The sequence below is a fragment of the Limanda limanda genome, chromosome 6 (genome assembly GCF_963576545.1).
Source record: "Limanda limanda chromosome 6, fLimLim1.1, whole genome shotgun sequence".
Taxonomy (NCBI): Eukaryota; Metazoa; Chordata; class Actinopteri; order Pleuronectiformes; family Pleuronectidae; genus Limanda; species Limanda limanda.
This window is the reverse complement of record NC_083641.1, coordinates 1994533-2012094: the sequence shown is the minus strand read 5'-3', so window position 1 is coordinate 2012094 and position 17562 is coordinate 1994533. Positions and strand designations below refer to the sequence as shown.

At 39.2% G+C, this 17562-nt stretch overlaps 1 protein-coding gene across 1 annotated transcript in view; it reads right to left on the bottom strand.

The window, feature by feature from the left end:
• clcn2c (chloride channel 2c) overlaps positions 1–17562 on the bottom strand; it is a 148307-nt gene that overhangs the window by 67415 nt on the left and 63330 nt on the right. Inside the window, exons 3-5 of the mRNA XM_061073190.1 lie at positions 5101–5232; positions 4075–4203; positions 987–1120 (exon numbers count right to left, since the gene is read on the bottom strand). Coding sequence (XP_060929173.1) covers positions 987–1120; positions 4075–4203; positions 5101–5232 — 395 coding nt within the window. The remainder of the gene's footprint in view (positions 1–986; positions 1121–4074; positions 4204–5100; positions 5233–17562) is intronic.

The following is a 17562-nucleotide window of genomic DNA, read 5'->3' as shown; positions in this document are numbered from 1 at the left end:
TAAATTGAAGCTGCAGCCAGCTGGTATTCTTCTCTGATTCTGAAAGCTTATTTCAGATGTTGTGTAAGCCGGCCGTCAAACCTGATGGCAGCTGGGTCCATATTTGATCACAGACAAAGATTTAATGCGGCGAATCACTGAAACACACTGTGCAATAGCTGTTGAATGAGGATCACCAGTTGAGTTTTCCTGGCATTGCTTACTAAAATAAAATATATAAATAGATATTGTCAGTTATATTAAGTTACATTTTTATGGTAAGTTTATTTTTTACGTGCGCATCAAGACTTTAGCCAGCTAACCAGGGTATTCCAGACATCATTCTCCCCAGCAAAGTGTTTACAGCTCCCCCTGTGGGATATGTTACCCCTGCAGTGATTTTTTGGGTTAAGGAGTTAGGGCGAATAACTCATCTTGGTTGCTTGTATTTGCAATCTCATTCTTTCTGTCCCTACCCACATCTCAGGATCATAGGTGATGGTCAGAATATAGATCGACTGGTAAATAAAAATAAAAATTGTCTTTCAGCTCATTCTCCACCACATTGGGGAGGTGGTGCTTGAAAATGCATGTTGCAGACCGTATTTCAACCCACATACGCTATTGGCTTTACTGTTTCATTGACTGACGCGCTGCTCCTGTGACTGGACATGTGCAAGTAATAGGGCTGGGGCGATATGGACAAAACCAAATATCGCGATATTTTTAGGATATATCGCAATACACAATATATATCTTCATATTTAGAAAACTCCTCTTAATCACTGTACCAATTTTAAATCCATAAAAGTCCACAGGAAGTGGCTTAGCTAGAAGACATTATAAATGTTGAGGCCTTATGATCATTGAGCAACTTTGGATCCTAGAGAAAACTCTGTGTTTAACCTTAATGGGCCCATGGAGCAGGTGATGCTGTTTTGTAGAAATGTGTGTGTGTGTGCGTGTGCATGTGTGTATATATATACAGTCTATGGTATATATATTACCTCCTTGCCCAGCGGCATGCCACTGCCTAGAGCGCAGGTGAGGCCGATGACTTTGGCCACAAAGGTTTTGAAGGTGAGGTATTCCTTCAACACCACTCCTCTCAGGATGGTCTTCATTTCTGGAATACCTGAACCTGCAGGGTGGAGGGGGCATGAGGTGTTTACAACAGATTGTAAAGTCTTGGTCTGAAACTTTGTTTATTGATGACTATATACGCAATAAAATCAAGTCACAAATCATCCTTGTGTGTAAATTAGAGAAAACTCGGCTAATCTGCTTCTTCAGGACTGTGTGGTTTGAACACATGTGACTGACAGTGACAACATAATTTGATTTTAAATGGTACTAAATTCATCAGCTAGAGTCAAGTTTCCATCCAAATGCAGCTGGTGGAGCTAATTTTATAGTTAGGCGCCATCAAAGCATCGGAGAAGAGGATGCAAAAAGATGGTGTGATCAAAAGATTATCAGTTAAAGCTAAATGTGGAGGAAATGTTTGTTTCATGTATTACTTTGAGGAAGCCTTCTCATCACTTCTCACAGTTTTGAGGTTTTTGTTTGCCCCGATTTTTCATTTCTTCGGCAGAGAAGCTTCAGTTAACAACAAAGTCCCACGCTTCACATGCCCCATGATTTATTGGCCAAGTCGGTTTCCTTTGCACTGTCAAATAATGTTTCCATTAACACATCAAACTTTCCTCAGCCAAGCGCAAAAGCTTTCTTAACGTTCTTATATTCTGTTTTCTTTATTAATGTTTTTTATTCACAAACTAGAAATATATAAATATACACAGGTACATGTCAGAGCCATTCAGTTTGGTTGTAGGAATTCTGTCCATCTCCTTATCATTGCAGACGGACACTGATTGAAATCAATATAAATCGTCACCGTCACTGCACAACTTCTTGAATATAAATTGATTTGCTGATATGTAGCCAAAAACATTTATTTCAATCACCTTGGCAATCCAGTTTTAACTTGACACAGGACAGTAGACGGCAGCAGTTTGGCCAGAAAGTATTTTTGGCTGTTTTGTGATGATCAAGACTTTAATAGCTTGGATGTCTGGTCACGTAATAAACTTAACACTTATGGGAAAGTATTTTCCACAGTTCCAGTATCGGGAACATAGGGATATTAGGAGCAACTACCATTTTATCTTTAGCCAACAAACTTACTACATATAGAGGGATTATATATCATGGAGATAAAGGGGGTGTGTTTGACAAGATATAGGACCTGTATTGGAATTCAGTCAGGGTAACAACTAATATGTTGACTATAATGTTAAGCACCAAGGTGTGTGTGTTATTTAAATCAATGTTTTGTTTAGGAATCTCTTCTTTTTACCTGATTTAACTGTGACAATAGTTGTATATGTTGTTTTTCCTCCTCTTTTCAAAATTGTCATTTATTTAGCTTATTTTCTTTCTTTACCATCTTTGTGTCAGTTTGTGTTCAGACAAAGCAGCAAAATAAAAAACATATTTGGACAAATATTTGCTTGGGTGGAGATCATTATGTATTTGCATATTAGCCTCATCTTTATATCCACCCAGCGATCTGCTGCTCGCCTGCAGCTGCAACTCAAACAAACAAACCTCCGCTTGTTTTCTGTTTTGCTACTGAGCGGCTACACAATGGCAACTGGCAAAATACAGTAGGAGTAATTCAGACAGAGGTCTGAACCGCAACCAAGAACAGACAAGAAGAGTCAACAGTACAGAGTTGCTTAATAGAACATGTATCAGAGTTGTAATATATTTGATGTAACACTCATTAACACCAGTCTTTGTCTGGAATATTTTATCAAACAGCTCATGATCTGCTGCTAATATAAGACAAACCTTGGTCAATCACCAGCTCTGAGTTAGCCACACATGGCCACACTTACACTTAGGTCAGAGAAACATTTGGATTATTTTTTATATCGGTGTTGATGAAAAGTACATAACATTTTTTTTTAAATTTGGGGATTGGAAGTCAACATTTATCCTATTATTTGCTAACAAATTACAGCACACTTAACATCAATATAAAAATATAAATAAGTGCAAAACTCTTAACAAATGTATATAACTTTCTATCAGTTTCAGTGCTTAGTACAGCGAAATGCTCCAGCAACAAGCAATAACAAGAGTTTTCCCCATGTGCTCATCACATAGGCAGTCAAAGATGGACCATCCATATGCTTTTAAATGTATCTTCACATCCCCAGGTGCTTCATTAAGTTTGGTGTGTTCATCCATTTCTTCTTCTTGGACATCTGAACCACCTGGTGTTGGATCCTTTCACGTGAAGTACAGCCACACCTTTCAATATTAAGGCAGTCTGCTGTTTTGACTGGAGTTTGGCAGCTATTAGCTATAAGGAGGCTAATGTTACGTCCTGCCAGAGCCATGTACAGAGAGTGTTGCCGCAAGATTAATGTAATGTAATAACGCAAGACAACTATTTAAGTACAGAGCCTGATTGGCACCGCGTTGTGGTTTGGTACCCTACTATTACTTCTATGCAACCCTACCTCTCATAATTCTCAGAGGTTTGAGAACAATTTTATTTTTATTTTTAGATGAATATTGTCTTTGAAAATAAACCAAAATCATACTGTGTAGACCATTCAATTTTAATATTATGTATTCAGGGTTAATTGTATTACGATTTATTGTTTACAGGCTGTGGTTACACAAGTGTAATTTCTTTTGTAAAACACAGTAATGTCAAACATTTAAAGTTCAAATCTAAAATCAGCATTAGATCAATGTGGACCTACAGTAATATAAGCCTGAATCAAATTATTATTTTCATTTTAGGTTAATCCAGCCAATAATATTTCATGACTCAATTACGTACTTACTGGGCAAAATACATAGATTGTGGCAACTCTTCAAAAAGCTCAAAGTGAAGTTTTCAAATTAAATAACGACATGAAACAGAGAAAAGTAGCAGATCCTTACACTGCAGAAGCTGGTACCAACCAGGAAGTGAAAATACATTTTTGGTGAATAACTTTTATGATCAATCTGTTGTAATTTGTTTATGGAATATCTAATAATTTAACTTGTGTGAGCGTGTGTGTGTCATACCGACAGCCTGCGGGGCCAGGATCTGTGTGAAGCCGGCAGAGAAGGTGATGAGGACGACAGGGTAAGTGACCCAGGCCAGATACTGCAGGAACACATTGCTGTCCAGACCACCGTACATCCATTTCTGTGCTGTGGACACACACACACATGCACACATAAACACACACACAAAGGTCTAAATGTATATCCATGAGTGCTGACATATTAACCATTTAAACATTGAACAAATGCTTCTTTTTGCTTTTTGTGTCCAATTAAATCATCTCTCATTCCTTCTTCCCATTTAAGAAACTCTTCAGCCACCAAAAGCGACTATGTTTCCTATGTTCCGCAACAATTTGCTATGGTTTTCCCCAAGGTTCAATTTGCTCCATTTACAAATTCCTTTGGGTGCAGATGATTAACATATATCCGATTTAATTGATTCAATTTGGTGGAAATATTTCCACAAAATTTAAATGAAATCTAAAGGTAAAGTTTTAATACATTAAAAAGAGAAGACAGAGGCCGGGCTCTGGCATCTTTGCAATTACTCTCCAGTGGATACAGAATCATTTAATAATAATACAATATTCTGAAGTGGCAGATATTTGTTCTACTTGATTGGACTATTTGGTTAATTTATTTCCTCATACATTTTCACTTCTTCTCGTAAAGTTATTTTCTCTTTACCATTTTGCATTTCATAATACAAAATTGTAATGTATAATACTTAAGATATGATAAACGGTGTGATGTATAGTTGTTTGCATGCTTAAAGTTACAAAAAATATACAGTATGAATGCCTCCTATGGTTTCTTGTATTCTGCTTCTCTGTTTTTTTCAAGATTTTAACCTCACAAATGAATATACTGCTTCCCTGTCAGCAAACTAGATCCTCTCTACCATGCATTCGATACGATTTTGGACTTCCCTCCTGTATATATACTTCTTCCTCCCCTTACTGTCTCAGCACTCTACATTGCACAACCTGAGCAATAGGTACAAAACGAACCTCTCCCTCACTAGCTTCCGCCCTCTCTCACCTTGTAGGCAGATGGCGATGCAGAAGTCCACTGCCCAGCTGACCAGGGCCATGAGGAGTCCCAGCAGGATGAGGAAGATCCAGTCCTCCCCGACCCGCGAGATCAGGAACTTCTGACAGCGAACGGTGCAGACTATAGGGATGGCAGGATGACAGGATAACATGTTAGGACTGCAAGAATAAAATACAGTAAAACTACATTACCCAGACATAAGCGCTGAGGCTTGGAAAAAGCAAACAATACGTATTCTTATTGCGAGAAATATTGGCCAATAACAGCAGGTGTTTTTCAATCCAACAGCTTATGAAACTCAGTCATACAGCAAACTTGTTGTCTGCCCCAAAGTAACCTTAAGAGGCATTTTATTTTATTTATTTATAAATGGTGAGATCTACGCTTAGCCCAATTTGAATTGTTGTGCATGTTTAACACATTGATCACTTATTATTGTTAATAAATGCAAACTACAGGACCTATAAAATAAAGTGGTTCTGCAGATGGGTAGTGAACCTTGCTCACAGACGATGTGTGGAACAGTATTCATTAATTAATTATTCAATTTTCGATGGTTTAAGGACATAACACTCACCGAATTTCTAATCAAACAAAACCCTTACTTTCTCACATACCTTTAACATACTCTAGTTATACGGATACTAAATATTTGGGGGTTTTATTTGGCCAGGTTTCTCACAATTAACTAATTCTGATGGGAAACTGACGACAGTGAGTTTTGTGGGTAAAAGCCCTTTATTGGGAAAATTACAAATTAAATTTGTATCAAAACTGTCATTTTTGTTAAATTAACTTGATTGAAACATGGATGGAAAGTCAGCCAACTGATGTGGAAGCCAGATGCCGGAAGAGCAATATGACCTCAGAAACCAGTACACACTATGACTAGCAGAGGTTACAATGGAACGCTGCGTTGACATATTGCGCTGTTACTTTGTGTTAATATAATATGAAGGTACTGATCTATATTAAGTGCCCAGCACACCGCACATTAAGGGACTACAAATTAAAACACAATATACACACACTAACCAGGACATGAAGCACAATCAGATCTGCTTTACTCACCTGCGAGCAAGAGGAAACTCATGGCTTATATACAGAAGAACACTCGGTAAAGACATGCATATACACAATTATTAATTATGACTAATTGATGGGACAAAACATTAAAGGGTAATGGCGGCTCATTACAATCTGCATACAAACACCATAATTACCTCAACTAAGAAGGTTGTGCTTCCACCCGCATCGGTTTGTTTGCTTGTCCACTGAGGACGTTAAGTTGGTGTCTGCATTTATCTGGTTTGTTAGTTAGTCAGCAGGATTATGCGAAAACTACTGAGCCAATTTCCATGAAATTTTGTGGATGGGTTTGGTATAACCTACGGTTGAAGCCATCAGATTATGGAACATTAGGATCCTGGATTTATTTTCTTCATATTTTAAACATTGTGAGATATGGTGCTTTTCAACATATTGCTTGATCTCTCAGAATATTATTTGGATGAAAAAAATCAGACAAGTTGTGGGGACTGACATCACCAGATCTAGTTAATTTAAATGTGGTGTCATAAGTGGACTGTTAGGCCTTGGCAGCGGTATGGGCTCTTTTATAATTTTCAGGGTATGACACCACTTTCCTTTTTGATTTCATATTTCTACTATAGGGTCATGTGTAGAATTGTTTGGCCTTGGTGGAGGTATGCACTTCTAGTTCACACCGCCTAATGTTCACACCAGATTTTTTCTCTCCTCCTCCCCAATCATCCTCCAGGCCTGTCCTCATTTTCCTTCTTTCCTCTGTGGGGTATTTGGTACTTGGGAGTAGTGGGACTCTCCTCACACTAATGACACTAACAACACTCACATACACTTGTGTGTTTCCCCTTTTATCTCCTGCATATAGAACCAGCGATTATGTAACACTCAAGACAATTTTTCACATATTTTACTGGCCAATTCTATTTCATTGCACCATAGAGAAAAAAAGGTTCAAGATTCAAAGTCTTTCTCGTCATCATACTCAAGTAATCGACTTGTAATATGCTTCTCTCTCCAAGATAAATCTAAATACAGGTGTCAAAATAAAAAATTGAAATATAGTGTGAAAACAACAAAAGTAGCAGCAGCAGAAAATAACTATATACAGAAGGTAGAGTAACCATATTTATAGTGCAAGTAACCGTATTTATAGTGTATAAGCATTTTATTGAGTGAGGCCAAGATGGTGAAAGGGGGTATTCTGTTAAAACCAATTTTCCTGGATACTCCTTATTAAACTATTTTGATCTTCATCTGTGGATCTTTTCCCTTAGGTCAAGTAATATGGCCGACATGAAGACGGCTCACTATCATTTTGTGTTTCTTCTTCTTCACCAAGCAAACATGCCTCACTCCCGCATTGTATTTTCTCTCTACAGAGCCTGAAAGATGGGTCAGCTCAACAGTTACTACAATGCCCTTATCAGTTTGCTCTTTTCATGCAACACAATCAAAGAAAAATGCACGTAAAATAAATATTTATATCAACTACACAGGTGTAATGAATTGTATCTTCGTGTGGTAAATGTGTCCCTTTTTTTCCCGCTCGGAACCTGTTTGGTTTAGTTAAAACTAACTCTGAGGCGTTTTTTTTTTTCCAATGAGCAGACTGGCTGCAATGATGGCAGCCTTTGTACCTGGGATATTTTGGCGTAATTTCGGGACTGTTGTAGGAAGTGGAACACATGTCTTCTAGCTTTACTTATAGTCCACAATACAATATTGGAACGTCTGGTCCAGTGTTATATCAATAAATTACATGTGTCTTCTTGTTCTGACTTTATTATTCTACCAGTGAATGTGAACAGAGCATGTGTATCTCAGTAAATCTCTCTTCTTTTCAAGATGTTAGTCATCACTTAAGAATCTTCTGTGATCATTTCAGTAATTGTGTTCTTTAATGGATTTACTAAGTGTGAGAAGGAGACAGCTTCAAAATAGGCAACACAATCTCAAGATTTATTTAGTTAATTGTTATTTGGTCATTAGTTACAACTATACCTTTTTGTTTTGTTACATAAGAATAGACCACATTTATTCAGTGTTGTCTAATGAACATTCTTGTGGTATTTCTATCTTTTCAGGCCCACACGAAGCAAAGAATATTAACATTGCAATTTGTGTACAAGCTCCTTTCCTGTTGAGGGAAAACTCTAAGATAATGTCCTAAAGTTTGTAGAATATGATCATGCAGATTACACGATTAATATGTTTATGACTAATTAACCATGCTGCTAGGTATGCTTATTAGAAACATGTTATTAATGTGTTACTAATTAGCCTCAAGGTGGAAGAGAAAATACCTCTGAGTATGCAAAATTCTTTTAATGCCACATCAAACGTGTGGCCTATATTATAGTGGTTTCTATTCATTAGGGTTCAATAGTTAATAAAACGTAATACTAAATAATTAACACAATTTTGAATGTCCTGTAGCTTTAAATCTTATGGGAAGCCAAGGAATTATTTTGAGGGATAATTCCTGGCAAGTAGGGATGCACGATATATATCGGCCCGATAATGGTAATTTCATGATTATTTAATAATCGGAAGTTATAGATGATAAAACGTCCGATAAACACACTGTGAACTGTTTTTTTTTAAACAATGGACTATTAATACTGATGCCTGTGTTTGACTGACAGACAGATATACCCTTAACACGTCAACACACACACACATTCTCCTATCAACACTTACAGGAGCTGTCTTGCAGAGGTGCACAGACACACACACACAAACACAGACAATGATTCGTCTTTGCTTTTCATCACTTGGATGTTACGTGACACTACTGAGAAACAGGCTTCGTACAAGTGTATATTTAGATTTATATATTTAAGTGTAGAGTGAATGTATGTCTGTGTGCTTGTGCGTCATCTCACCCACGGGCCGTCTGTGTTCTTGGACCCCTTCTGTCATCCAGACACTAGTCAATGTAAATGAGTGTTGGTGCATGCATGTGTTTGTGTCTCAGCCATGTGTGTGCGCAGACATGATTTATTTGTATTTTTAAGCGTGTGTGTGTGTGTTGTGCAAGCTTGCGAGTGGGACTAGCTGCAGGTGTAATCTTGTCTTTTTTTGAGATTTTATTAATTTGGCCTGCGCTGGTATTGCTTAATCATTCACACACGCATGCACGCACGCACACACACACAATGTGCACACTGGTTGCTGACATTATTCTTCGTGGCATGCAATAAGCAGCATGCTAGTTCCCAATAACTCTCATTGCCTTCTGACTAACCTTCTGGACCACTCTCCCCTTCCATCCCTCCCCTCTCTGATCCCATCATCCCGCACTGCTTCTCTCCCCCTTTTTTCATCCTCTGCACTCTACTCATCCCATTCAACCCTCTGACTTTACCCCTCATCTCCTCCTCTCCATCTCAGGCCTTATCTGTTGCCCTGCACTCCTCCATCCTAGTTTCTTTAGGCGCTCTCATCCCTTTCTCTCTCCTTCCATCTCCTTACTTCATTCTCGGTCACCTGCTTGCTCCGTCTCTCCTCAGCAAGAGAAATAATGCCCCACACCTGTTAAGATTAATTTAGGTTGCCTTGGATACACAGCACATCTACTTTCTTGGCCTGACATTATGAAACAGCTTGTGTGTGTGCATGCGTGTGTGCCTGCGTGCGATAAAGGAAAAAAATATTTTTTTTATTGTTGGTATGTTGGTACCATGCTGGTTTTTTGGACTCAAACTACTGATACCAAATATATAAAGCAGCTGAAGTATAAATGAGCATTCCAGCAAAACCACTGTTATCCTCCTCCTACTTGTAACCCATGTCAAAACGAGTTATCTCATACAAAAGGTGTAGTTCAAAGAAAACAGGACTTTCACATTGGAGACCGCTGCTTGTTTCAAGTGAAACTGATAGACAACATTTTATTTTTTGTTTGTTTTTTATCTGTGACCATTCAACAACCATCACCGCAGGTTTATAATGGTTACCATGGTGATACATTTTAAGGTAGCTCTTATTTTAACCCAATTTGATCTAATACTCATTTTTGTAAGAATTTTCAAACCTGAGACCGCTCCACAACCTTAAAGGCATGTTTATTGTTGTTACCATGACAACAACAGTCCAGTATTCGTGCTCCGAATACAATGTTAGGGACAAACTAGCCATGGTCCAAATCTTTAACAAAACACTTGACAGGCAAACATGGGGTTAATGTTTTAGCAACATACTGTTATTGCTTAAATGTCCAATGTAGTCTGTGTGTCCGTTCGTCTAGAAGGGATCTGGGGGATCCTGAGGCAGTCCCACGCCAGATAGGACATAATATCACTCAAGCATTCTCTGGGTCTACCTTGGCATCTCCTCCCAGTTATGCACGCCTGAAAATTTGGAGGGAAACCAGAAGGCATCCTACCCAAGGTCAGGCTATAGATAAAGGAGCAGTACATTAGTGTCTACACTTGTGGACTTTCATATCTTATTCAGATGCACCAGACAAAGAGGCAACAACTACAGCTCTTTTTCGTATTATACCAGTGGCAAGACGTTAGGACACAATGTGATTTAGGAATGCATACTTTATACGTAACTATCCAATAGGATGCAAGCACCTGCATGTAACATAGAGAGTGACAGCAATTCTACCCTTTCATGGATGTGCTGTTAGAATGGGTGACGCAAGTAGAGGGAGATATACTGGGATGCTGTCGGAGACATCTTCTGACCTAGGGGTTGACAATTGCTCATGTTTCTCTGTTAGCGATTGTTGAACCGTCTGGTCTCCTTGATGCATCAACTCTACATTAAAATCTTCTGCACGAGACATCAGCTGCTGCCAAAGTTTTCCTTTGACCAGTAGACAGTAAATTAAACCTACAAACCAATAAGAGGTTAAAAAAGGAAAGTATCAGAAAAACCAAACCAAAAACCAACACATCGGTCTGACTGTACTGGGGTTATTCTGAAAATCATGGCAGAAGGTAGGCAGAGTAACACACACACACACACCTCTTTGAGAAAAATCACCACGGGTGCATATTCTCTGCCTCTGTTTCACATAGAACCCAATTATTTAAATCACCCCCTCATTTGTTATGCAAGGTGACAGCTATATATGGGTGTAAAGGGTAAAAGAGCCTACCATTAATGCTTCAATTTTGCACAGTCATGCCAATGAGGCCTGTGCCCATTCTGTGTGTATGTGCCTCCACATTCATTATGTAGCTTCATGCGTAAGCAAAAGATTCAATTAGAAATGCTTGGCTGTGTTTAAGGCCACCATCTTAATTACATTAGAATTAATGTAGTTGGGAAAAACTGATCATTCAGCTCTTCTGCTTCTTTAACAGGAACTTTGAAAGATACAGTATGTAAAGTATGACCTATACAGAACCGAACAAAGGGACAAGTTTTCCTGTTGAATGTCACAAACTGATAAAAGCAGATGTATCAATATTTTTAAACTTTCATGCAAAATGATTGAGTACCAGTTTAAAAATATGTTTTTTGCATTGTAAACAGTCTCTGAATATTACAGTCAGAAGATGTAGTTTAAAGCCGCAAAAAAGGTGATTGACTCAATCAAGTTCCGAGTTACTAGTGCACTGAAAACTGAGGCACTCTCTTACTTCACTGTCTAGCCAAATTAGCGTCTTCAGCCTGGTGAAGAGATTAAAATCAGTCCAACAAAAGCCAAAGATTCAAATGATCAGTTTGCACAATAACAGACTGAAAGCTTGCTGTTGACAGCGGCAACATACAGGGGCTAAAATACCTCAGTAATATTCAAGATGGAGATCTCAATGGCTTAGTCAAACCATTGTCTGTGCAAGGTTACATAAAAAAGTATTATGTACAATACCGTTTGTATGACATTACTCTGTTTTGGATTATTAAATTGCAACTGTCTCAAAGTTCAAATGCAATTAGCATTTTAAAGTTTACCGAAATTGAAACATGCAAAAAAGCTTATTTGGAATTGACCAATCCCTGAGTGAGTCCGCTGATCCCAATCAAGGACAGTAACAGATTCCGCTCAAAATTGTTGTTTCATACATAAACTGGGAGACTTCTCAATCGACATAAAGCGGTTTTGGTTCCAAAACAAGCAACAAGAATTAGTAAGATAACAAACTGGTCCCTTAAGGCCTTAAGGCCAAAAAAAGTAGATGGATGCATCTGTAAATGTTTCTTCTAGTTCGTATTATAACCATCTCCAATCCCTCAGCACGCTCTTACTGTAGCAACTCCTCCCCGTTCATTAATCCATCCCTCCTCAGCTCCTTCCTTCATGTTGATGTTTTCTCTATGCTAATGAGATGTAAAAGGAGGTGATGTTTATGTAAATGTGCTGTAACGGCGGTCCCAGGCGAGCAGGCAAAGCACCTCGTCTCGCATTCAATCACTCGGTTTGCTCGGCGAGTGGCGCTGGTTGCGACTCCCCTCTTATGGCTGCAGTAAAATGTCTGCTTAATGAGGTGTAATGGTGTATCCGCACACGCACACAGGCCGGCACAATCACTAAAGCCATTATGCAAAAACACCCTCGCCGTCCCACGTTAATCGCTTCTGAAGACAGTGTGATGTATGTTTAAAGTTTCTTCAAGGAGTAACACTAAAACCAACACATTCAATGAGATTTTTTTTCCTGACCCGTCGGAAAACGAGGTCTCCGTTCTGGGTCAGAACATTCAGAAGAACAGGGATATCCAACAATAAAATCGTGATAGGTCAGAATGCTGCTTCTGTCTTCGTCTTTTTTTCACGTTGGAGCCTTGCTACTGAGTGTGTGGTGGCATTTTCACGGTTTCATTATCTTCATTAAGTTCATTTATGTGGGCAGTGTCTGTTGTGTGATTGAAGGCTTCTATAATCCTCACCAAAGTTGCAGTCAAACACGGCAAAGCACACGGGCGCACACGCACGCACAAGATGACAATAACAGGTCGTCAACTTAAATGTGGGGGAGTAAGTTTGTGTGCATGATAAATAAATGTAGAATGGGGAAACATTTTTTTCTATTTTTTGTTTTGCGACTGTGAGTGTGTTTGTGTTTTAGCCCGATCACACAAGTTTCATTTCCTGGATGAAAGGCTGGTGAACGAAATGCCAGGGGACCTGCTGCTAACTCGCTGCACCTCTTCTCTCTCATCACCACTCTCATCAGTCTATTTCCTTTTATTTCATCCATCCAATCCCCAGAACATTACCATCAACTCCCCCTCTTTTTATTTCTCTCTCTCTTAGCTCTTGCTTCCTCTGCACCCTCCTATGTTGAAGTTTTCCTTCTCCTTCAAATTATCCTTCCATTTCCGCTATGCATCTATTTATTCCTCTTCCGATATTGCTCTCTATTTTGCACACCCAAAACCCCCACCTCATCCAAACCACCCATCACTGCTGTTGTCGAGTCAGCACTTACATTCCGCAGTCCTCTGCAGACACCCAAGTGAGCTGATTTACACTTTTATACTTGGGCATAACCATTTTCAAAGCATTTCCAATGCATATACATTTGCTGTTTTTTAAAATGACAGCAACGCACACAGAGTAGATACAGTATTCACATACTGTAACATACACATAAGGTTACTAGCAGTGTGTGTATGCAGACATATGAAAGCAGTGAAATGAGGCAAACACACCATCAATCTTGGAAGAAACAAAAATAATGAAAACTTGCAAGCGAACGCACAACACACACTGCTGTTGAAAAAAAAACTACACATGTAAAAGTGTATGTGTGGTCATTGCAAATTGCAACAGTAAGAAGGGAGACATTGATCATTACGTTCGTCTGCAGCTTGCACTGCCTAATCAGAACCATTCATCTCCCCTATCGCTCTCACACATACTCACACGCATGCACGCACGCACGCACGCACACACACACACGCGCAGCTAAACTAAGATGTTCAGAGGTCTTTATTACTTTCCATTAGAGCTTGAGGCTAGCTGTAATAAGGCCAGGCTGAGGGAGTCAGTCTTATTTGGCACAGAAAAACACAGTGGAATGGGAATATCATGCACACAGATATTTTTCACGTTAGCTGCTGATTAATATGAGGCCACAAGGTGAGTGAGTGTGAGAGTGTGCAAGTGTGTGACAGAGAGAGTATATGGATGGCTGTGTGTGTGTGTGTTTTTGGGCGCTTCTTTCAATCTGTGGGATCATCTGACGTCCTGTTTTTCCACACACACACACACACACACACACACACACACACACACACACACACACACACACACACACACACACACACACACACACACACACACACACACACACACACACACACACACACACACACACACACACACACACACACACACACACACACACACACACACACACACACAGGTCAGTGTGGACTATAAAAACTTGTGTGTTCAAAGCTGTTTTATTGGGGTCGATGATCACAGCAGGTTGAGCGGCAGCAGAACAATATTTCAAATTGTAGAACTGTCAGTCAGAACACAGGATCAAGGACATTCACTTTGAAAAAGGCAGGTAGCCATTTACAGAAAGGTTTAAGTCATGTTTGACAAGGCCTCCTCACAACCATACTGTGAAAAGGTCGACAACTTCTGTGTCCTACCACATCCTTGCGTTTTGTATTCTGTCCATATCAAACATGATTGGTATTTGAAAAACCTCTACAACTATGTCACTAGGGTCAGTCAAACAAAACAAAATCCCACCACGCACGCACGCACGCACGCACGCACGCACGCACGCACGCACGCACACACACACACACACACAATGAGTTGTTTTAATTGAGGTTGCTATTAATACATTGATAAGCAAGGGGGTAAAAGGACTTTTCACAAGCGCGTAATACAGTTGGTGCAACATTTAATGACCACTTCTTTAAGATTAATGATGGTGCAGCAGTGCGGCTGTATTAGCTGTAGCAGCATGGCGTGTAAGAGGACTGAGGGCATGGTAGTCGTAAGGGCAGACTGGGAATGATGCAGACGTTGTTGTTTTATTGTTTGCTTGTTTACCAGAGATAAAGTCCCGGGCTGGGGGTTCCAGAACATACGGGTACCCTGACCCTGGAGGACAAATAGACCACACAATATAGTTAAACACAAGCAGTGTGCCTCTGTGTGTGTGTGTGTGTGTGTGTGTGTGTGTGTGTGTGTGTGTGTGTGTGTGTGTGCGGTGGGATTTTGTTGTCCAAAGTAATTTTTTATCAGTGTAGAAAAAAAAGTAGAATCACTCTCTATTCTTTTTTTTCTACACAACATTATTAGTTGGTGATCGTTGTGGTTCTTCTGCAAACTTAGTAACACAACACAAAAACGGTGGCATACAAGAGAGTAGGAGTGATGATAGAATGCAGGACCTTGGACAGAGAGGGGTAAGAGAGGAGGAGGAGAAGGAGAGCGTGAGAGGAAGTGACATGGAGGGAGAAAATAAGACGGTGAAGAAGGAATTTAGAGGGGGAAGAGGAAATAAAAAAAACTGCTTGACTTGCAGATATGATTACATTGCTTATAACATAAACAAATAATGAATTAATCTAATGAGAGCTGCTGAATATTTGTTGTAGGAAAATGACCGTTTGCTGAACCACGCCTTATAATGATGACTGTCCAATCAGAGATCAGGAACTGTGACTATACATAGTCAAATGAATTTCTTAAATATGAGTTGAAAGAAAGAAGAGATTTTTGTACCTTTTCCGATATATTTTTCAACCAGAGGAAATGAAAAATAGAAAAAGTTTAGATAAAGTTGTCTATTCTTTCTGGATACATGTTGACAAAGTAAAGAAACAAAATATTTAAGTGTAAATGGATTATCACTTGGCTCACTGGTGATTACAGAGAGAGTAATAATTCAGAATATGGGGCTCCGAAGGATGGGGAGAGAGTAAGAGAGGGAGAAAGATACACCAACACCCACATCAGATTGTGCCCAGGAAAGAAGAGTGATGGAAAGGAGGAGGTGATGGATTACAGATGGAGAAGGAAGGGATGAGAGCTGAGAATTGAAAGGAAACAGAAGAGGAAAAGAGAGGTCAGAGGAGCGATGGAAGAAGAAGAGGAAGAAGGGGAAAAGATTGGAGAGAGCAGAACGAGGAAGTGGAGAAAATGAAAAAGGAGATGAGGAACAGAGGAAAGGGAGAAGAAGGTGAAAAGCAAAACAGAAAAAAAAGGGAGATGGAGTAGGAGAGGGTAGAGGAGGACAGATGAAAGAGAGATGAAGGAAGGACCAGAGATAAGGGAGGAGGAAAAAATAAAGCAATAACTTGAGAGCACAGAGCAAGATCAACAAGATTGAAATACAAACATAAAAAAGTTGCATAATAACTAAAAAGTAGAATAAGACCTCATTGGTGCCTTTGGAGTTTAAAAAACATCGATTTTGGAGTGAGAGGAGCCGCCTATAAAACCACATGTTGATATCACAATCCAAAACACATAAAAATTAATAATGGCATCAATAAAACTTTGACCTGGTTACTGCTGCAGTAAAGACTCACCACACAGCAGTTATTGATTTATAGATCTGCACAAATTCACCTCAGGTTGCAGCTTAATAAAGAAGTAAATCTGTTTTACTGTATCTACTGACAGCATATCCAAGGGATTAATCAAAATTTCACTTTTAATAAAACCGCAGCATATAAATACAATGAGTAAAGGAAGTATAAACTTTTATTATTACATTTTATTTCCTTCGACTTACTTCACCAGTTTATTATACTGCTGGGATGACAAATAACTCCTTCTCCTCCTCTGAACAAGCCGACTGAACCCCTGCTCCCCCCCCCCCCCTTTACCTTCAAGCGCCTGCATTTTTCAAAATCATCCAGTAGGCAGAGAGAAACTTGACCGGGCTTCAGCATTACTCTTTAAAACTGCTCCCAGCAGATTAAGAACCTTGATGACTTTGGCCAACCTGTGAGTCCCTCAGTGACAATATCTGACAATAGGGGTAAAAAACGCTTCATCACTGTTTCCTCTGAGAATTACTTTGACAAAATGAATGTGGCTGACACCTACGCACCTCTTCTGTACTATATCAAAAAAGTAGGGACTGGCACCGTTTAGGCACTGGAACTGTTTTATAAGTAGTGAATCAACACCTGTATAAGAAAAAACCCAACCCTGGTCCTCATATGTAACATTAATCTCTCTTCAGTAATAACATTTAACCTGCGATTGATTTGTGCAATGACGTTTTGTAAAAACTATGGGAACTTGGTTGCTTTTAAGACATTTGCTGCCTGATTTTTCAAGCTAGAGTTAAAAAAAGACTCACGTTTTCCGAGCAAATCATTATAATCCGCCATTAACCTGCTTAGAAATCAAATAAAAAGGACTTTAAGTTCTTAAGTATTAGTGTATAATTCTTAGTCATCAGTTCATCCAAAGGTACGCATCAAAAACAAATAGTTAACTGTAAATTCAGTT